We start from the raw sequence: 22,239 nt of genomic DNA, 5'->3' as shown, positions 1-22,239 counted from the left end.
TTTCTTCCCTCGGCATCAAAGGCCTTGCCCTGTCCTGGATTGCCTCATACCTTTCCGACCGCACATTTAGCGTTTCCCACTCCCACACTACCTCCTCACCACGCCCTCTCTCTGTTGGAGTCCCTCAAGGCTCTGTCCTAGGGCCCCTACCTTTTTCCATCTATACCCTTGGCCTAGGACAACTCATAAAGTCCTATGGCTTCCAGTACCACCTATATGCGGACGACACTCAGATCTACCTCTCTGTCTCAGATGTCGCCTCTCTGCTGTCCAGAATCCCGGAGTGACTGTCAGCCATATCCTCCTTCTTCAACTTTCGCTTCCTAAAACTCAATGTAGACAAAAACGAACTCATCATCTTTCCCCCATCTCGCGTATCCTTCCTACCTGATCTATCTATTATGGTAAACGGCATCACGCTCTCTCCCGCACCTGAAATCCGCTGCCTCGGGGTAACTCTCGACTCTGCCCTGTCCTTCCAACCGCACGTCCAAACACTTACCACCTCCTGTCGCCTCCAACTCAAAAATATTGCCAGAATCCGTCCCTTCCTCAGCCTACAAACTACTAAAACTCTTGTGCATGCCCTTATTATCTCCCGCCTCGATTACTGCAACACCCTCCTCTGTGGCCTCCCCGCTAACTCCCTTGCACCTCTCCAGTCTGTCTTCAACTCTGCTGCTCGGCTAATCCTCCTCTCTCCTCGCTACTCCCCTGCTTCTCCCCTCTGCAAATCCCTCCACTGGCTCCCAATTCCCCAACGAATCCAGTTCAAACTACTAACACTGATCTACAAAGATATCCACAACCTATCCCCTCTCTGTATTTCTGAACTAATCTCCCACTATCTTCCCTCACGTAATCCCAAGACCTCCTACTCTCCTCCACACTTATTCGTTCCTCACACAACTGCCTCCAAGATTTCTTCCGAATATCCTCTGGAATTCCACACCTCAACACGTCCAATTATCCACCACCCTCGAATCCTTCAGACGGAACCTGAAAACCCATCTCTTCAGGAAAGCCTACAGCCTGCAATAACCATTCTGCCGCCTCACCAACCACCCGGGCTGCCGCTTCACCAACCACCCGAGCTGCCACCTCACCAACCACCCGAGCTGCCACCCCATCAACCACCCGAGCTGCCGCGTCGCCACTGCCAGAGCTGCAGCCTCACCAACCACCCGAGCTGCCACCTCATCAACCACCCGAGCTGCCGCCTCATCACCACCAGAGCTGCCGCCTCACCACCACCAGTGCCTCAGCACCCCGTCATCCTGTCTCTTTCCCGTTATCCCGAAGAATGTAAGTCCGCAAGGACAGGGTCTGTCATTGTAAATTTGTTTACTGTTAACGATATCTATAACCCTGTATGTAACCCCTTTTCACATGTACAGCACCATGGAATTAATGGTGCTATATAAATAAATAATAATATGTGATGATCATTCCTGTTGATAATGCACAACCGGGCTCTTGACGATTCTCGTTTTCTGCTACATTTGCTTTGAGGGGAGAGTTGGGAGGCAGGGACAAGACTCTATGCAAAGGTTGGACACCCACTAATAATAAAGGAATGGCATAACCTAGAGATGCACCATCACTTTATGAGATGTGAAAAACTCTTTATATTTAATCTGTCAGCAGGATTTCACCCCTTAATGGGGTATTTCCATCTGCAAGACCCTAATAATGATATTAGCAAATACCTCCAATTACAAATGTAGTATAGTTTTTCTGATTCACTATGTCTCTTTCCTCATGTGCAGGCATTGCAGGACCTTAGGTATCCATGGTTATGATCGCAAGCATCTAGCTGTCACTATATCCGTGGTCGTAACCATGGATACCTAAGGTCATGCAATGACTGCATATGAGGAAAGAGACATAGCGAATCAAAAGAACTATACTACATTTCTAATTGGAGGCACTTGCTAATATTATTATTATTACACCTACTACATATTGGGATAGGATCTTGGAGATGGGAATACCCATTTAAACTATTTATATGCACGTGTATCTTTTTGAAAGACAAGTTTAGCAATACCTTTACATGGCCAGTCCGTTCCTCCATTCCAGAGAAATCAGCTTTTGAATTTGCTGTGACACATCTGTAGGCTCCGTCACTCCAGATCACGGTGGCTCAGTGGTCAGCAAGGGAGCCTTGCAGCGCTGGATTAACAGATCAAAATCCCACCAAAGACAACATCTGGAAGTAGTTCGTGTTTTCTCTCGTTTTTTTTTTTTTTACATACTAAATAGGATTGTAGATTGTGAGAACCAATGGGGACAGTGATGATGATGTCTGTAAAGCGCTGCGGAATATGATGGCCCTATATAAGAAAGCATAAAAAAAATAATAATTGCCCACCCAGCACTGCCTCCTCTTGCTTGATTAACAGCCTCTATGCTGTGAGACTTCAGACTAAGGAGCTGTCAGTTAAGCAGGAAGATATGGCACTGGATGGAGAATAGAGCTGGAGTGACATAGGCTTCAGATCTACAGTAGCTCTGAGAAATGGTGGTCCAGTACCTGGAGATGTTGTATTCCCTGACCACCATTCTGCAGTGTGAGATGGCTGCCAATATACTTACAAATTCGGTTGTTGGTGAATGTTGGTGTTGTTACTCTATACACTGTTAATAGTCATCGGACATTTCTTCCTGGCTCCCCCTGACCTTTGTTTGCTTGACTTGCCTGTGTGTGCATGTGTTCTCAATGGCGCAAACAGAGAAACTGTCAGGACTCTGAACATTTTTTACCTTTTGTGCATTACTGCCCTTTTCCAAGATGGCGTCTTTGGTCTCATGTGCACTGTGTCTTCCTGCTATAAAACTCCACCCCAGCCTTCAGTCTGTGCTAGAGTATTCTGCCTTGGATCCAGCTCCTGACCTCTGATTACTCCCTGGCTATATACCTGCTCCTGTGAACCTGTGTGGTGATCCTGCTACTCTGCTCTGAGTTCCTGCTGTATGCACCAGTTTCCAGTAATCCTCCTTCATCTGCTGCTCGTGTTTACTTCCATCCGCATTTGCTGGACATGTAAGCTGTTTCTGCTCTGCAAAAACCTGAGACTATTAACCAGGCCTCCCTTTTTGAGCTAAGATATGATTTGAACTGCCCTATAAGCATATCTATCTGTGTTTGGACTAAAACAAGGATTTACTCGTGTCAAGTATCCTCAAGAATAACTGTGCTTCATAGACTTTCTGCGTGATTGCATTTTCCTCTGAAGTTTCCTATAGACTGCTGAGCTGCATTTGATATTTGCACCAAGTGTTGTGGATTTGAGTTTCTCTCTGCACCTGTTTGAATCACTGTGTGATAATATAGACTTTACCACTTATAAAACTGTGTCCTGTAGTTGTCTTGTTCCACGCAAAGAGTCTCCTGAGTTATCCCCTATAATTATTACAGAAACCTGCTATCAGGGACCGTGTCTTATCTGCAGTGAGAATGAAGGATCTGAGTCTCTTCATGTTTCACCCTTTTTTTCCGAGACATCTGCCATCAGGGGAGAGTTGGCACACAACTACGCACATGTCAAAATATTAAAGGAGACTATTGGCTTTGCATAAATAATCACAAATTAAATAAATGGTTATTATTAAATTGCTATTACTTTTTCATTATATAATGAAAAGTTGTACAACTTTTTGGGGATTAATTCTTCCTGCTTGCTGTCTGTGAATGGAAACATGTTATTTATTTATTTTTTTTACATCCAGATGCCTGAAACCTGATTGTGACCCACTGACATTGATATACTGTACATTACAAGGTAGAGCTCTGAATATGATTGGGACAATTTGTTTATTATTATTTTACTTTTGGATATAAACAATAATGTAGAAATGTATCCATTCAATAAAAACAGGTGTGAGTATAATTGGAAATATAAAGCGTATGGTAAAGTTGTACGACTTACGATCAATGTTTCATTCACACATCTGTGCCACGGTGCATGACGCACAGATCGGCACTAAGTCAACAGCCTCATAGACATATATGAGGCTATCACATACGGGTCAGGAGATCCCCGGCCAGTCCGTGCATTGTGTTCCGTACTCTGACCACAACACACGAATGTGATATGTACTGTACCTAAGAATAGGGAATACCTTACTAAATTGTGGGTGTCTGTACACTTGGACCCCCATCAATCTTGAGTTCTGATGAGCCCAGTCTGAATGGAGTGGAGGTTAATGTTACACATCTGTCCCGGCTCTGGGCTGTGCTCCCTATACCCAAGTCAACTAAACTTTCTTTTGCTTCATGTCGGGCTTTGCAAGTAGCCCAGTGTGCTTCCAAGTGTTCATGTACCTAGGCTTATAGAAGATATAGTAAGACACACACCTGTGTCTTGGTATTAATATTTTTAGTTAATCAGTGCACTGCTACCTGTCTGCAGTCTCCAGGACGTCTGCTACTTGTTCCCAGTCTTCCAGAACCTCTTCTACGTGTCGGCCTGTGGCTTCCAGGACATTTACTGTCCACCTGCAGCTTCCAGTACCTCTGCTGCTGTCTGTGGCTTCCTGGACGTCTCTAGTCTGCCAGTGGCTTCCATTACCTCTGCAATCTGTATGCGGTCTCCGGGAAGTCTCCTGGCTGCCTGTGGCTTCAAGTGCCTCAGTTGCCTGTCTGCATGATGCCTTCAGTACCTCTACAACCTGTCTACAGTCTCCAGGACGTCTCCTGACCGCCTGCGGTTTCCAGTCCTTCACTTTTCTTCTTGCAGCCTTCTGTACCTCTACAACCTGTCTACAACCTTCAGGACGTCTCCTGTCTGCCTGCATCTTCCAGTACCTAAGCTACTTGTATAGCTGTGGCTTCCGGTACCTCTGCTAACAGTCTTCGGTCTGTTATCTGTCCCTTGCGTGCTTCACCCATCTGTTGCACCGACTCCCGTGTGCCCACCAAGACTTTGGGCTTAGAGGATCCACATCACCTATTGAGCCCTTGACAGTTGAGCATGCACACATCTCCTCCATTCTCTGTCTATGGACAGACTTAGGTTGTGCTGACACTGATTTTATTTTAGGTGTTTGAGACCCCCAATGATCCTCGGAATGGGCCTTTACAGAGCCCATCTGAATGAAGAGATGAAGCATTCACATTTCCGCTCCATACATTCTCTATTGAAGCGCCGGAGAGCTGTGTTATCTAAGGGTGTGTTCACACTGAGTTTTCAAGGAGTTTTTGGAGCAGAAACTCTCCAATCAATAACCAAGATTTTTTGAGTTTCTCCTCCGAAAACTCGTGATAAAAACTTAGTGTGAACAATAGAGAATGAATGGAGCAGAAATGTGCACGCTTGATCTCTGCTCCATTCAGGTGGGGCTCTCATAATTTCTGTTCTCATGATCAGTGGGGGCCCCAGTGGTCAGACCTTCACTGATCAGTGCCTAACTTAGAAACTTAGTACAAACCCTTTAATTAAACCAGAAATCCCCTATAAAATGTACAGCACAGTAGCCGTGGGCATTTGTTGCACCTATGTTTCACAACCAATATTATTTATTCATCTCATGACAGCTGAGCTCAGATGAGTTTCTTCCTATTTCCCCACCATTACAGGGCTTCCTGCCTGAGAAAACAATAAATCTATTTTTTTTTTCTTCTAAAATGTAATTACTTCTATTAATACGTCCAACTTGTATTTTCCAGTGTGTAACGTTCCAGGCCCACTACCCAATAAAACTTCAGACATGACTTGTAGACTTATAGAGCCAGTAATGACTTTACTCTGCTTTAGGAGGGAGGGGGATTTCTTTGGCATAGATAAAAGTTTCCACCACTTAAATCGTTTAAACATAAAAACATAAACGAGTTCTACAATTCTCAGACTGAGAGGAGAAAGGGGAGCGATAATATATAACATCACCATGATCTAATAATAAAGTTTTAGAAGTAATTTTTCAAAATAATAGTACACTTCAAATTATTTCAGAACATTGCTGCCATTAGGGGGCAGCACTGCTGTATTAGAACATTTTCTGCCTCCCAAAATTATCCACAAATATGTGATATATCATGAAGCTTTTTTTCAGTGCTTACATGGAAATAGTAGCAAAAATAGCATATGGTAGGATCAATTCACAACATGTTTGTGATGTACTGATGATGGGGTGCAAGGAAATGTACTAGCATATATTCCTGCATCCCTATAGACTATAATGGCCAAAATATATGCAAAGATTGAGGTGGAGTGCCCCTTTAAAGGCTAGGAAAAAAATACTATTTACATACAGTCATGGCCAAAAGTGTTGGCACCCTTGAAATTGTTCCAGAAAATGACATACTTTTTCCCAGAAAATTATTGCAATTACACATATTTTGTTATACATGTTTATTTCATTTGTGTGTAATGGAAGAACACAAAACAAACAGAGAAAAAAAGACAAATTGGACATAATTTCACACAAAACCCCCAAAATGGGCCTGACAAAATTGTTGGCACCTTTCTAAAATTCTGGGTAAAAAACTTTTTTTCAAGCATTTGATGCTCATTCAAACACACCTGAGGCAAGTAACAGGTGTGGGTAATATGAAAATCACATCTGAAACCAGATATAAAGAGGATAAGTTGACTCAATATTTGCATTGCGTGTCTATGTGTGTGCCATGCTAAGCATGGAGAACAGGAATAGGAGAAGAGAACTGTCTGAGGAACTGATAACCAAAATTGTTGAAAAATATCAACAATCTCAAGGCACTCACATTGATGTCAGAAAGGTGAAGTGAGTTAATTAGCTGTGAACTCACAGGACCTGTCTGAAGGCACCGCGAGCATGAGAACTTTCTCACGCTCTCGGTGTGCTCAGACAGGGAATAGGAGTTCACAGGGAGACACTGAGAACACGCTGCTCGGTGTCTCTGTTGAATGACAGGCTGTATGGTCACATCATGCAACCATGCAGCCTGCCATTTAGATGTAGCAAAGCTAGACCTGTCGTGGGACAAATGGATTATCATCTTCTCTACAGAAAGGTGAGGAATATTGGGGTTTTTTTTAACTGTTTTTGCAGATAACAATGGCGTCTTTGGAATGGGCGAGGTCGTAAGTATGGCTTAATTAAGATTTATTAAAGGAGTCTGTGTCATTCTTTCAATTAAAGGACTTTATTCTGGGTGTCTGTGTTTTCATACAATGTGACTATAGGGTTAGTAATGGGGGCGTCTTATTGATGCCTCTCCATTACTAACCTCGGGGCTTTATGTCATCTGACAATACAAAGGTGACTTCAACCCCCCAACTATCACCCCACTTGCCACCACTACAAGGCAAGTGGGAAGAGCGAGGCTAAGTGCCAGAATTGGCGCATCTTAGAGATGCGCCTTTTCTGAGGCAGCTGAGAGCTGATGTTTTTAGCCTGGGGAGGGGGGCAGTATCCATGGCCCCTTCCTAGGCTATTAATATCAGCCCGCAGCTGTCTGCATAACCTTTGCTGGTTATTAATTATAGGGAGACCCTATATAATTTTTTTTTTTAGGGTCCCCTTATTTTAATTGCCAGTAAAGGCTAAGTATACAGTTGTGAGCTATTAATAGCCTGGGAAGCTCCATGGGCATTACCCCCTTCTCAGGCTATAAACATCGGCCCCCAGCCGTTGGCATTCCCTCTGCTAGTTACGAAAATTACGTGGGAGCCCACACCATTTTTTTCAGAAAAATCTTCTTTTATTAATTAAATACATGTACAGTAAGCTGCACACACACTGTACTAATTGCATTTGTCACAGACATCTGTATATCTACCTATTCTATGTGTATGTACTGTATATAATCCATCCATCTGTATCATTTTTTTTAGGGTCCCTCATTTTAATTGCCAGCCAGTAAAGGCTATGTATACAGTTGTGAGCTGATATTAATAGCCTGGGAAGCTCCATGGGTATTACCCTCTTCTCTTCTATCTTATCTATCTATCTATCTATCTATCTATCTATCTAATGTACACTTCTCAAAAAAATAAAGGGAACACTAAAATCCCAAGTCCTAGATATCACTGAATGAAATATTCCAGTTGTAAATCTTTATTCATTATATAGAGGAATGCGTTGAGAACAGTAAAACCTAAAAATGATCAATGTAAATCACAACTAATATCCCATGGAGGTCTGGAGTTGGAATGATGCTCAAAATCAAAGTGGAAAATCAAATTGCAGGCTGATCCAACTTCAGTGGAAATGCCTCAAGACAAGAAAATGATGCTCAGTAGTGCGTGTGGCCTCCACGTGCCTGTATGACCTCCCTACAACACCTGGGCATGCTCCTAATGAGGTGGTGGATGGTCTCCTGAGGGATCTCCTCCCAGACCTGGACTAAAGCATCCGCCAACTCCTGGACAGTCTGTGGTGCAACGTGACGTTGATGGATGGAACGAGACATGATGTCCCAGATGTGTTCAATCGGATTCAGGTCTGGGGAACGGGCGGGCCAGTCCATAGGTTCAATGCCTTCATCTTGCAGGAACTGCTGACACACTCCAACTACATGAGGTCTGGCATTGTCCTGCATTAGGAGGAACCCAGGGCCAACTGCACCAGCATATGGTCTCATAAGGGGTCTGAGGATCTCATCTCGGTACCTAATGGCAGTCAGGCTACCTCTGGCGAGCACGGGGGGCTGTGCGGCCCTTCAAAGAAATCCGACCCCAAGCCAATACTGACCCACTGCCAAACCGGTCATGCTGAAGGATGTTGCAGGCAGCAGATCGCTCGCCATGACGTCTCCAGACTCTGTCACGTCTGTCATGTGTGCTAAGTGTGAACCTGCTTTCATCTGTGAAGAGCACAGGGCGCCAGTGGCGAATTTGCCAATCCTGGTGTTCTATGACAAATGCCAAGCATCCTGCATGGTGTTGGGCTGTGAGCACAACCCCCATCTGTGGACGTTGGGCACTCAGACCATCCTCATGGAGTCGGTTTCTAACCATTTGTGCAGACACATGCTCATTTGTAGCCTGCTGGAGGTCATTTTGCAGGGCACAGGCAGTGCACCTCCTGTTCCTCCTTGCACAAAGGCTGAAGTAGCGGTCCTGCTGCTGGGTTGTTGCCCTCCTACGGCTCCCTCCACGTCTCCTGGTGTACTGGCCTGTCTCCTGGTAGCTCCTCCAGCCGCTGGACACTACGCTGACAGACACCGCAAACCTTCTTGCCACAGCTCGCATTGATGTGTCATCCTGGATGAGCTGCACTACCTGAGCCACTTGTGTGGGTTGTAGAGTCCGTCTCATGCTACCACGAGTGTGAAAGCACAACCAACATTCAAAAGTGACCAAAACATCAGCCAAAAAGCATTGGTACTAAGATGTGGTCTGTGGTCCCCACCTGCAGAACCACTCCTTTATAGGGGGTGTCTTGATAATTACCAATAATTTCCATCTGTTGTCTATTCCATTTGCACAACAGCATGTGAAATTGATTGTCAAACAGTGTTGGTTCCTAAGTGGACAGTTTGATTTCATAGAAGTTTGATTTACTTGGAGTTATATTCTGTTGTTTAAGTGTTCCCTTAATTTTTTTGAGCAGTGTATATATACATACAGTGGGGAAAAAAAGTATTTAGTCAGTCAGCAATAGTGCAAGTTCCACCACTTAAAAAGATGAGAGGCGTCTGTAATTTACATCATAGGTAGACCTCAACTATGGGAGACAAACTGAGAAAAAAAAATCCAGAAAATCACATTGTCTGTTTTTTTAACATTTAATTTGCATATTATGGTGGAAAATAAGTATTTGGTCAGAAACAAAATTTCATCTCAATACTTTGTAAAATATCCTTTGTTGGCAATGACAGAGGTCAAACGTTTTCTGTAAGTCTTCACAAGGTTGCCACACACTGTTGTTGGTATGTTGGCCCATTCCTCCATGCAGATCTCCTCTAGAGCAGTGATGTTTTTGGCTTTTCGCTTGGCAACACGGACTTTCAACTCCCTCCAAAGGTTTTCTATAGGGTTGAGATCTGGAGACTGGCTAGGCCACTCCAGGACCTTGAAATGCTTCTTACGAAGCCACTCCTTCGTTGCCCTGGCGGTGTGCTTTGGATCATTGTCATGTTGAAAGACCCAGCCACGTTTCATCTTCAATGCCCTTGCTGATGGAAGGAGGTTTGCACTCAAAATCTCACGATACATGGCCCCATTCATTCTTTCATGTACCCGGATCAGTCATCCTGGCCCCTTTGCAGAGAAACAGCCACAAAGCATGATGTTTCCACCACCATGCTTTACAGTAGGTATGGTGTTTGATGGATGCAACTCAGTATTCTTTTTCCTCCAAACACGACAAGTTGTGTTTCTACCAAACAGTTCCAGTTTGGTTTCATCAGACCATAGGACATTCTCCCAAAACTCCTCTGGCTCATCCAAATGCTCTCTAGCAAACTTCAGACGGGCCCGGACATGTACTTGCTTAAGCAGTGGGACACGTCTGGCACTGCAGGATCTGAGTCCATGGTGGTGTAGTGTGTTACTTATGGTAGGCCTTGTTACATTGGTCCCAGCTCTCTGCAGTTCATTCACTAGGTCCCCCCGCGTGGTTCTGGGATTTTTGCTCACCGTTCTTGTGATCATTCTGACCCCACGGGGTGGGATTTTGCGTGGAGCCCCAGATCGAGGGAGATTATCAGCGGTCTTGTATGTCTTCCATTTTCTAATTATTGCTCCCACTGTAGCTGGTTGGCTATTGCAGATTCAGTCTTCCCAGCCTGGTGCAGGGCTACAATTTTGTTTCTGGTGTCCTTTGACAGCTCTTTGGTCTTCACCATAGTGGAGTTTGGAGTCAGACTGTTTGAGGGTGTGCACAGGTGTCTTTTTATACTGATAACAAGTTTAAACAGGTGCCATTACTACAGGTAATGAGTGGAGGAAAGAGGAGACTCTTAAAGAAGAAGTTACAGGTCTGTGAGAGCCAGAAATCTTGATTGTTTGTTTCTGACCAAATACTTATTTTCCACCATAATATGCAAATTAAATGTTAAAAAAACAGACAATGTGATTTTCTGGATTTTTTTGACTCAGTTTGTCTCCCATAGTTGAGGTCTACCTATGATGTAAATTACAGACGCCTCTCATCTTTTTAAGCGGTGGAACTTGCACTATTGCTGACTGACTAAATACTTTTCTGCCCCACTGTATATAAATGTGTGTGTCTCTGACATCTCTCTCTCTCTATATATATATATTTATCTATGTATTCTATGTGTATATATCTATTCTAACCTGTCACTCTGTGATTTTACACTACGTGCACATGAATTGCCGGCTTTTATTCTATCTATCTATCTATCTATTATATATACTAGATGTTGGCCCGATTCTAACGCATCGGGTATTCTAGAATATGTAATGGGGGCGTCTTATTGATGCCTCTCCATTACTAACCTCGGGGCTAGTTTATTTATGAAGATTTCAGAATAATGCAATGAATACACAGGTTTCGGCTGGCCGGGCACGACTAATTAGAAAAGCGTGGTTCAAATTCCGCGCCAATTCGTGGCCAGACTGCATATTTCGCTGATTGTTTGTGGCCGGGCGCGACCAGTCAGTGAAGTCAGGGCCGGCTCCAGGTTTTTGAGGGCCCCAGGTGAAAGAGTCTCACAGCCCACGTAGCATATAACACAGCCCACGTAGTATATACCACAGCCACGTAGTATATTGCACAGCCACGTAGTATATAGCACAGCCACGTAGTATATTGCACAGGCACGTAATATATTGCACAGCCACATAGTATATAGCACAGCCACGCAGTATATAGCACAGCCCATGTAGTATATAGCACAGCCCACGTAGTATATAGCAATGTGGGCACCATATCCCTGTTAAAAAAGAATTAAAATAAAAAATAGTTATATACTCACCTTCCGGTGGCCCCCGGATCCAGCCCAGGCCTTTAGCGATGCTCCTCGCGATGCTCCGTTCCCAGTAATGCCTTGCGGCAATAACCCGTGATGATGTAGCGGTCTCGCGAGACCGCTACGTCATTTGGGGTCATTGCCGCAATGCATTCTTGGGACCGGAGCGTTGCGAGGAGCGGGAAAGGCTGCCGCAGACGCCGGAAGGTGAGAATATAATTATTTTTTTTAATTATTTTTAACATTATATGTTTTTACTATTGATGGTCACACTTATAGTGTTAATAGCAGTGTTAACGGACAGCGTTACACCGCGTTATGCCGCTGTGTAGCGCAGTCCGTTTAATTGACTGCTAAAATGCTATGTGGGCGCTGACTAGAGGGGAGTAGGGAGGGGCCAATTCACGGCCGGACTGTGCCTGTCGCTGATTGGTCGCGCCCAGCCGGCTGCGACCTATCAGCGACGCGGGATTTCCATGACAGACAGACAGACAATCAGACAGAAGTGGACCTTAGTCAATTATATACAGTACTAGATGGTGGCCCGATTCTAACGCATCGGGTATTCTAGAATATGTATGTATATACGTTGCTCTCTGAGTGGGGGTTGAATTCCGCACCAATATTGCTGATTGGTTGCTCCCGGTTCAAATCTGGTGCCAATTCGCGGCTGGACTGCGCCTGTCGCTGATTGGTCGCGGCCGGCCGGGCACGACCAATGACCGAAGCGGTGTTTAAATCCCGCGCCAATATCACTGATTGGTTACACCCCCCGGAAGAAGGCAGGCGCCGAAACGCACGTAGGGTATTGTACACATGTAGGTATTATGAGCCACTTTATTTATTTAACAAATTTATCCTCCCTGGTATGTTTGTATGTTAATTGATTTTACCTGTCCAGCACTGTTTGCACTTAAAGGCCCCGTCTCACATAGCGATTTACCAACGATCACGACCAGCGATACGACCTGGCCGTGATCGTTGGTAAGTCGCTGTGTGGTCGCTGGGGAGCTGTCACACAGACAGCTCTCTCCAGCGACCAACGATCAGGGGAACGACTTCGGCATCGTTGAAACTGTCTTCAACAATGCCGAAGTCCCCCTGCAGCACCCGGGTAACCAGGGTAAACATCGGGTTACTAAGCGCAGGGCCGCGCTTAGTAACCCGATGTTTACCCTGGTTACCAAAAAAAAAAAAACACTACATACTCACCATCTGATGTCCGTCAGGTCCCTTGCCGTCCGCTTCCTGCTCTGACAGTGCCGGCCGTACAGTGAGAGCAGAGCGCAGCGGTGACGTCACTGCTGTGCTGTGCTCTCACTGTACGGCCGGCAGTAAGAGCAGGAAGCAGACGGCAAGGGACCTGACGGACATCAGATGGTGAGTATGTACTGTTTGTTTGTTTTTTACATTTACGCTGGTAACCAGGGTAAACATCGGGTTACTAAGCGCGGCCCTGCGCTTAGTAACCCGATGTTTACCCTGGTTACCAGTGAAGACATCGCTGGATCGGTGTCACACACACCGATTCAGCGATGTCAGTGGGGCCTCAACGACCAAAAAAAGGTCCAGGCCATTCCGACACGACCAGCGATCTCACAGCAGGGGCCTGATCGCTGGTACGTGTCACACATAGCGAGATCGCTACTGAGGTCGCTGTTGCGTCACAAAACTTGTGACTCAGCAGCGATCTCGCTAGCAATCTCGCTATGTGAGACGGGGTCTTTAGCACTAAGCACCTTATGACCATTATAGTGGTATCTTCTGTGCTTATGTGATTATGTAGTGCAATATAGACTTGGCATAGAGCCTGTGTAGCCACTTTATTTAGCACATTTGCACTTTCTATATTAGTTATTTTGTATGGGCTTGTGCAATATAGGCCCAGTTGTAATATATATTTTTTGAGCAGTATTTTTGGGCACTTTATTTAGCACATTGCACTTACTCCTGTTTGGTAGTGCATATAATTTTATGGGCCTGTGTAATATAGGCCCAGGTGTGATTACTTTGGCACTTTATATAGCACATTGCACTTGGATTATATATATATATTTTTTTACACGTGTTTTGTTTTAATTAAAAAAAATTTTGTCATTTTTTTGCACAGTTTATTATATATTTTTTTATTTTAGTGGAAATTAGTGCTGGTTTATTTCATACCATTGTGGAGGGTTATTAATGAATTGTATGTTGATTGGTTGGCGTCTAATTTTACCATTACATTTGTGTTTTTGTATATCAGCTATATTTGATCAAATTTAGTTTTTTTATATATATGCAATAATTCTAATAAAATAATAATTTTATACAAAGTCTTTTTTTGCACTGTTTCTTTTCTTGGATGATTTATGTCAATTTTAGTGCATGACGCATTATTTTAACATATAAGTGGTTTACATATCTGATTAATCACTGATTGGTCGCGGCCGGCCGTGCGTGACCAATCAGTGAAGCGTGGTTTAAATCCCCCGTCATTTCGCGGCTGGACTGCGTCTGTCGCTAATTAGTCGCAGGATGTCGGAGGTTCGGGGCGCTGGATATTGGGGGTTCGGGGTGCAGGATATAGTACAGCCACTTAGTATGTAGTATATAGCACAGCCACGTAGTATATAGCACAGCCACGTAGTATATTGCAGCCACATAGTATATAGCAGACACGTAGTATATAGCAGCCACATAGTATATAGCAGCCACATAGTATATAGCACAGCCATGTGGTATATAGCTGCCACGTAGTATATAGCAGCCACGTAGTAAATAACACAGCCCACACAGTATATAACACTGCCCACTTAGTATATATCAGTCACGCAGTATATAACACAGCCTACGTAGTATACAGCAGTGTGGGCACATATCTCTGTTAAAAAAAAGAATTAAAATAAAAAATAGTTACGGTATATACTCACCCTCCGGCGTCCACCGATGCGTGCGAGCGGCGAGGCTGCTGCCAGCTTCCGTTCCCAGAGATGAGAAATTACCCAGATGACTTAGCGGTGTCGCGAGACCGCTAAGTCTTCTGGGTAATTTCGCAATGCATCTCTGGGACGGAAGCTGGCGGCAGCCGCACGCGCATCGGAGGGGAGAATGGAGCGGGCGCCAGGCACTGACTGGACGGGAGTAGGGAGGGACTAATTCTCGGCACGGGCTGTGCTAGCGACGCAGGATTTCCGGGACAGACAGACAAACAGTCGGAAGTGGACCTTAGACAATTATATATATAGATATATATGTGTGTGTTTTGTCGAATATTTCTTTTGAAAACGACGTGTAAATGACATAGAGAATTGCTCTGTGTAAAAGCACATGTTAAAATCGCATTGCAATCCTGCTGCATTCGGATGTAAATCGGATGCTAGGTGTGAGAAATCGTATTGTGCTCGCATTACACTCGTGCCACTCTCAGCAGGGAGACTCGGACCGATTTTTCATATGTTTATATGACTCCGGCCTTAGATTACAACACGCACTGACGGACAATGTAGTGGATTGGTGTATGCTTGAAAACATTTATGTGTTGCACCCATTGTTAGGTTTTTGTGTGAATGTTTATAGGAAACCCTTTACATAATTGCCGGTAACACTTCCCCGGTTTGCAGCAGAGGATGTGCTGCCCACAAATGATCATTTTTATGTTATGCATGAAAGATGCGCTCAGAGACAAATGAGTTTTGTTTGTCACTTGAGTGTAGGTCAGATTTGTGCCTTTATTTTGGGGTGTTTGTTGCCCATTGGCGCATTATCTTTAATAGGAAGCAATCAAAACAGCACAAGTAACTTGACAGTTTGATACCTGCAGATCTGAAGTTAATTCACATATTAATAGCGATAGGAGGGTGCCCGGCCGCAGTACTGAAAGTGAGGTTCCCTGGAGAAAATTACCTTCATTTCTCCTGGGAGCCGCCAGCTTTCAGTCATAGAGACGTTCCAGCGCAGTACAGCTTTGTGAGCAGCTACTGTAAGCACACACCGGCACTTGGACTGACAGCTTTCTCTGCAGTGCATCTGTTCGGTGCCAGCTGTCAGTCTAAGACCCGGGTGTGCTTACATGGATTGATTACAGTATAGTGAGCCGTGACTGTGACCATGCTGGAACGTCTCTATGACTGAAAGCCGCCGGCTCCCTGGAAGAATGAAGTTAATTTTCTCCCAGGATTCGCTCTTTCAGTACTGCAGCCAAGCAGCTGCCTAATGCTAATAACCTGCAGATGAACTCCGTATCGGCGTGCATGAATAATATGTTCGATTCCCTGCACCTGCATGTCTCACGGCTGTTCAACAGCTGCAAAACATGCAGGGATTGCCTAACAAACAGGCCTGCATGTGTTGCTGCTGTCTAACAGCAGTGAGACATGCAGCCACTGAGACTTAAATATATTATTCGAGCACGCCGAAGACGCTCTGTTTTAGCCCGAGCATGCTCATATAACACCTTATCCCAGCACGTTCGCTTATCACCAGTGATAAGTTGCTTTAATTGGTAATCCCCTATAATATCACAGCATCTTTCCGCTGCACCATTAGAAATTAGTTGCTAATGTCTTGCACAAAATTTGTGCTCGGAGCGATCTGCGACCCCAATGTTACATACAAATAAGACATGACATTGTAGCAAGACCTGGTGGAAGTTTGCAGTATTATTACAACTGTTCCCAGCTGACATTCTGCACTAGGGCAGCTTTCCAAAGAAATGTACCGTATACGTCTGTATCAGATAGTATGACAGGTTCCTGGCGCAGCGCAGGACTTTGCTGTTCTGCGCGCGATCAGGAGGGCTCAGCTGAGCGTGACATATGCTATCCTTTCTTAATACATATTTCATATGTTTTCTTTGATTTGAAAGCTTACGATTTCCTATGAAGCTACCTGATACACTGACCCGTCAAGAAGATTTATAAAGATGATTTTTCCAAATGGGAAATGACAATTCCACAGCTCCGTCCAGAGGTACCTGGCGCTGCGGCAGAGCCCAACATGACAGCTGCAAAAACACCGATCACCTCACCTTTCCCATCTAATTCTCCGCAACTCCACAGAGCGCCAATTAAATGGACTGTGATAAACTGATTTTCTCATAGTCGGGACGGAAAGGATTGTTCATAGGGGAAATGTGAGAGCTTTTCTTGTGAAATCACAACGTGCCGCACTGCAGGAAAATCACACAACTTGACAGCAGAGAAGAAGACGTCCCATACCGGGTGACATTTGTGTACAACGTTCTCTTCCTTCCTCGTTTCCTGTCCCTACAATTGGTGACATGTTTGTTGTACGGAGGCAGGATATGTCTATTCACCGAGAAGTGTGTACAAGCAAGACTTGTCAGCCTCAGGTGTCGGAGTCTCCACCGTCCTCTGTCTTTTTTCCTATCAGAGTTTATATGACTATACTGTGAGAAAAGTGCAAAACAAATGTTTGTTGTTTTATTGGAATCCTATGCAACAAATTTCACAATATTGAAAAACAAACATAAAGCTATAATATTCATGTAGTGTCTCTGTAACAATAAAGGGGAAAAGTAAAAGAAAAATGCAGCGGCAATGTCAGTCAGGGCCAGGGAGCGGTTACAGTCAGGGCCGGGGGAGCAGTTACAGTCAGGGCCGGGGGAGTAGTTACAGTCAGGGCCGGGGTATGGTTACAGTCAGGGCCGGGGGAGCAGTTACAGTCAGGGCTGGGGGAGCAGTTACAGTCAGGGCCGGGGGAGTAGTTACAGTCAGGGCTGGGGGAGCAGTTACAGTCAGGGCCGGGGGAGTAGTTACAGTCAGGGCCGGGGGAGCAGTTACAGTCAGGGCCGGGGTATGGTTACAGTCAGGGCCGGGGGAGCAGTTACAGTCAGGGCTGGGGGAGCAGTTACAGTCAGGGCCGGGGGAGTAGTTACAGTCAGGGCTGGGGGAGCAGTTACAGTCAGGGCCGGGGGAGTAGTTACAGTCAGGGCTGGGGGAGCAGTTACAGTCAGGGCCGGGGGAGTAGTTACAGTCAGGGCCGGGGAAATGGTTACTGTCAGGGCCGGGGGAGCTGTTACAATCAGGGCCAAGGCTGCAGTTATAGTCAGGGCCGGGGGGGGCTGTTACAGTCAGGGCCGGCGAAGCGGTCATAGTCAAGGCCGGGAGAATGGTTACAGTCGGGCCGGGCGAGCGGTTATATTAAGGGCCGGGGGAGCGGTTACTGTCAGGGCCAGGGGAGCGGTTGCTGTCAGGGCCGGGGAGCGGTTGCTGTCAGGGCCAGGGGAGCGGTTACAGTCAGGGCCGGGGAAGCGGTTACTGTCAGGGCCAGGGGAGCGGTTACAGTCAGGGCCGGAGGAGCGGTTACAGTCAGGGCCGTGGGAGTGGTTATACTGTCAGGGCCAGGGGAGCGATTACAGTCAGGGCCGTGGGAGTGGTTACAGTAAGGTTCAGGGCATGGTTACAGTCACAGTCAGGGGGCGCGGTTACAGCCGCCGCTCTGTATACTCAACCAGAGCCAGATACTAAACCACATTCCAGACCCCCCATGACTGAATTGAGAATGCTGATGGGGGAATAAAGTAAATTTTCTCCCCGCAGCGTTCGGCTAAGTGCAGGCGCCGAGCAGGTAGGTAGCGCTATTAACCTGCAGATTAACCCCACTTCTGCAGATTAATAGCGTTTTTTATGGTGACAGGTTCCCTTTAAGGACCATTTTAGACATTACATATAGTGGCAGCCTAAGTCTAAGTGCTCTGCATATTACAAATCCTGCAATCTTTGTTTCTGTCAGCTGAAAATTTGTGATCGTCTTCAGTGATGTATTTTTAGCTGTTTTGGTCAAAAAGAAAAAAAATGATAATGTGGGAAAAAAACTGTATTTATTGACGTCTGTTACTTATGCAACTAATAACACAGCGAGTACAGTGTGTCGTAAATACATGATTGCTGTGACCAGAGGAATTTGAGACTTATTTTTTGTGTGTGTTTGATTCGCAGAGGAAAAGGAAGCAGAGTTCCCAGGATCAGGATGACGCTCGCAGCGTGTGCAGCCTCGGCAGGAATGATGTGAGTTCTTGTTTTGTTTTAATTGACTTTTGTATCCAAGAAACTTGATGTTAATGGAGCTACGGCAGTGATGAAGATATCGCTGCTTCACTTTCACAATTTGCTTCTGTTGGACTGTGGAAAAAGAGATTAGGCAGCACAGGACGCCTCTGCTCAAGATCACACAACATTGACTTATGGTTATAAATGTAAAGGGGAGCTTTACTTTCAAGTATGTTTTCAGATAACGTTGTCATGTGTTTGTCCATTAGGAATAACACTATCTCTGGACATTAGGCGACTTGTCTCCTGCATTTTTCACTAGCTTCCCCTCTGCAGGCTCTATCTCTAATTTTACATTGTCTCTGAGCTACTAGGTAGAGAATAACTGTTCTGATGTTTCCCATTCACTAAACAAAAAGAAAGAGGAATTTTTGCACAAGACAAAAGACATTATACAGTAGCGTGACTGAGCAGTGTAGATGGGAATCCAGCTCTGGCATAAACTAGCTAGAATATGCACAATCAGTTTCCCTGTTCAGTTTTTCGCAGACTTTGCTATGTAACCTGACTCCTCATTGAATTGAAAGTCCATCTTGTGTTGACTAAGATAGATTTGTAAGGGTTCAGCAGGGAGGTGAAGGAGAAGCGGCTTATAAGTGGAGAAGTAAGCAGATTTCTCTGATAAGATAAATGACAAAGTTTCTGACATTCGCTTGTTGTATTGATTTGTACAAGGATAGTTGAAAGTATGGATTTCATTAAATAGATATGAGTACTAGTATAAAGTATGCTCGAGCAGAAATTAAAGTATCAATATGGGGGCCACGAAAAACTCAAAAATGTTACGAAAAGCAGAAACAAGTGTCACAGAATAGGAACTCCGTCAAAAGTGTCATGCTCCGCACTTATGAAGGACGAGAAACTCAAAATAGCTATGTACGGTATATATATGATGACTTTTCCTTATTAGCTAAATATTCTAAATAACGTGAAAAGACTCGTTAAAAAGCTGGATATTGCTTTATAGGGGGCTACGCTCCGATGTGTGGCAGCAGAGAACACTTTCTTCCTTATTAGAGGAGAGCTACTTTTCATTCCTTTTTTTCCAGGAGCCATCGCCTACCCTATGTCTCCCTATGCTTGCTAGTCAATATTTGACCCTTTAACGATCCTTACAACATAACCAGGGATGTTATCCAAAACCAGACCTCATCTACAGACCTCGGTTTCAGAGTTTTGCCCCTCATCAGCACACAGCAGGGTTTTTGCTGGCTGAATAAGACACCCATGGGGTACGGGCTCTAATTGAGGAGACCTAGTGATAGGACTCCTCATGGGACCATTCTAAAAGAAAACCAGTCCAATAATGAATGCCAAATGTGGTGGGTGTCACGCAATGCTGCCAACGGCATATATAGCATTACTGGCGTGGTATGGAGAAAGAATATAAAATGATCTGTGTATCAACTGAAGATACTGGAAGAGGTAAAGACCAATGACCCTGTATAGCGTCATAATGTAATGTATCCTGGGGAAATGTTTGAAAAAAGCAGGTGAGACGCGAAATATAGGAAATGGCTGGAGGACAGGTGGATGCAGAAGAAGTATCGGTGTCCGTCTTCTAGAAGGGGAAGCAAAGGAACAGATTGCAGGAACTCTGGTTCATTCTGGGCTTCTTACTGGTATAATACCCCCCATCCTGGGCCCCTTCCTTGTATAATGCTCCCCCATCCTGGGCCCTTTCCTTGTATAATGCTCCTCATCCTGATCCTCTTCATTGTATAATGCTCCCCATCCAGGCCCCTTCCTTGTATAATGCTCCTCATCCTGATCCTCTTCATTGTATAATGCTCCCCATCCTGGGCCCCTTCCTTGTATAATGCTCCCCATCCTGAGCCTCTTCATTGTATAATGCTCCCCATCCGGGCCCCTTCCTTGTATAATGCTCCTCATCCTGATCCTCTTCATTGTATAATGCTCCCCATCTGGGCCCCTTCCTTGTATAATGCTCCTCATCCTGATCCTCTTCATTGTATAATGCTCCCCATCCTGGGCCCCTTCCTTGTATAATGCTCCCCATCCTGTGCCCCTTCATTGTATAATGCTCCCCATCCGGGCCCCTTCCTTGTATAATGCTCCTCATCCTGATCCTCTTCATTGTATAATGCTCCCCATCCGGGCCCCTTCCTTGTATAATGCTCCTCATCCTGATCCTCTTCATTGTATAATGCTCCCCATCCGGGCCCCTTCCTTGTATAATGCTCCTCATCCTGATCCTCTTCATTGTATAATGCTCCCCATCCTGGGCCCCTTCCTTGTATAATGCTCCCCATCCTGTGCCCCTTCATTGTATAATGCTCCCCATCCGGGCCCCTTCCTTGTATAATGCTCCTCATCTGGGCCCCTTCCTTGTATAATGCTTTCCATCCTGGGCCCCTTCCTTGTATAATGCTCCCCATCCTGGTCCCCTTCCTTGTATAATGCTCCTCATCCGGGCCCCTTCCTTGTATAATGCTCCCCATCCGGGCCCCTTCCTTGTATAATGCTCCCCATCCTGGGCCCCTTCCTTGTATAATGCTCCCCATCCTGTGCCCCTTCATTGTATAATGCTCCCCATCCGGGCCCCTTCCTTGTATAATGCTCCTCATCTGGGCCCCTTCCTTGTATAATGCTTTCCATCCTGGGCCCCTTCCTTGTATAATGCTCCCCATCCTGATCCTCTTCATTGTATAATGCTCCCCATCCGGGCCCCTTCCTTGTATAATGCTCCTCATCTGGGCCCCTTCCTTGTATAATGCTCCCCATCCGGGCCCCTTCCTTGTATAATGCTCCTCATCCTTGGCCCCTTCCTTGTATAATGCTCCTCATCTGGGCCCCTTTCTTGTATAATGCTCCCCACCCGGGGCCCAGTTTAAGGTTCTTGTGCTTAGAACACATTATGATCAATTTGTATAAGCCCACCTACCACAATATGACGACCTCAATGTAAATCCTTTTAGGAATATTAAACCCATTTTTATTGGCTCAGCAACATATACCGAATATTAGCAGTAAGTTAGCAAAATATCTTCTAAATTATTCTAACAACATAACATGTTCTTGTATATTAGCGTACAGGGGTCTTCTTTATCTTTCGTGTTTGCTTTTGCATTGCATTCACAGCAGATTTGCACCTGCCCATTTTTTACTTTATTCGGAGGTGCTGAGTAACCTTGTCATTCGCACTGCAATGACACTGTTACTGATAACGATTCAGGGCACAACTCCAACGTGAAAATTAATTTTAAAAACATGCGCATTACTCACCCTTCCCAGGTCCAGCAGTGAGTCCCAGTGTCTGTTATAGTCTGCAGCTCTGACGTCATTCATGACACATGTATCAAT

General features: G+C 45.1%; 1 protein-coding gene across 2 annotated transcripts in view; it reads left to right on the top strand.

The window, feature by feature from the left end:
* The window catches only part of ARHGEF3 (Rho guanine nucleotide exchange factor 3), a 324,746-nt gene that overhangs the window by 133,406 nt on the left and 169,101 nt on the right, over window positions 1-22,239 (top strand). For both annotated transcript variants that reach the window (XM_077278523.1, XM_077278521.1), the window contains one exon: window positions 18,805-18,873. In XM_077278523.1, coding sequence (XP_077134638.1) covers window positions 18,805-18,873 — 69 coding nt within the window. The remainder of the gene's footprint in view (window positions 1-18,804; window positions 18,874-22,239) is intronic.

The sequence above is a fragment of the Ranitomeya variabilis genome, chromosome 8 (assembly GCF_051348905.1).
Source record: "Ranitomeya variabilis isolate aRanVar5 chromosome 8, aRanVar5.hap1, whole genome shotgun sequence".
Classification (NCBI taxonomy): domain Eukaryota; kingdom Metazoa; phylum Chordata; class Amphibia; order Anura; family Dendrobatidae; genus Ranitomeya; species Ranitomeya variabilis.
The sequence above is the reverse complement of the archived record's forward strand: the minus strand, read 5'-3'. Positions and strand labels throughout refer to the sequence as shown.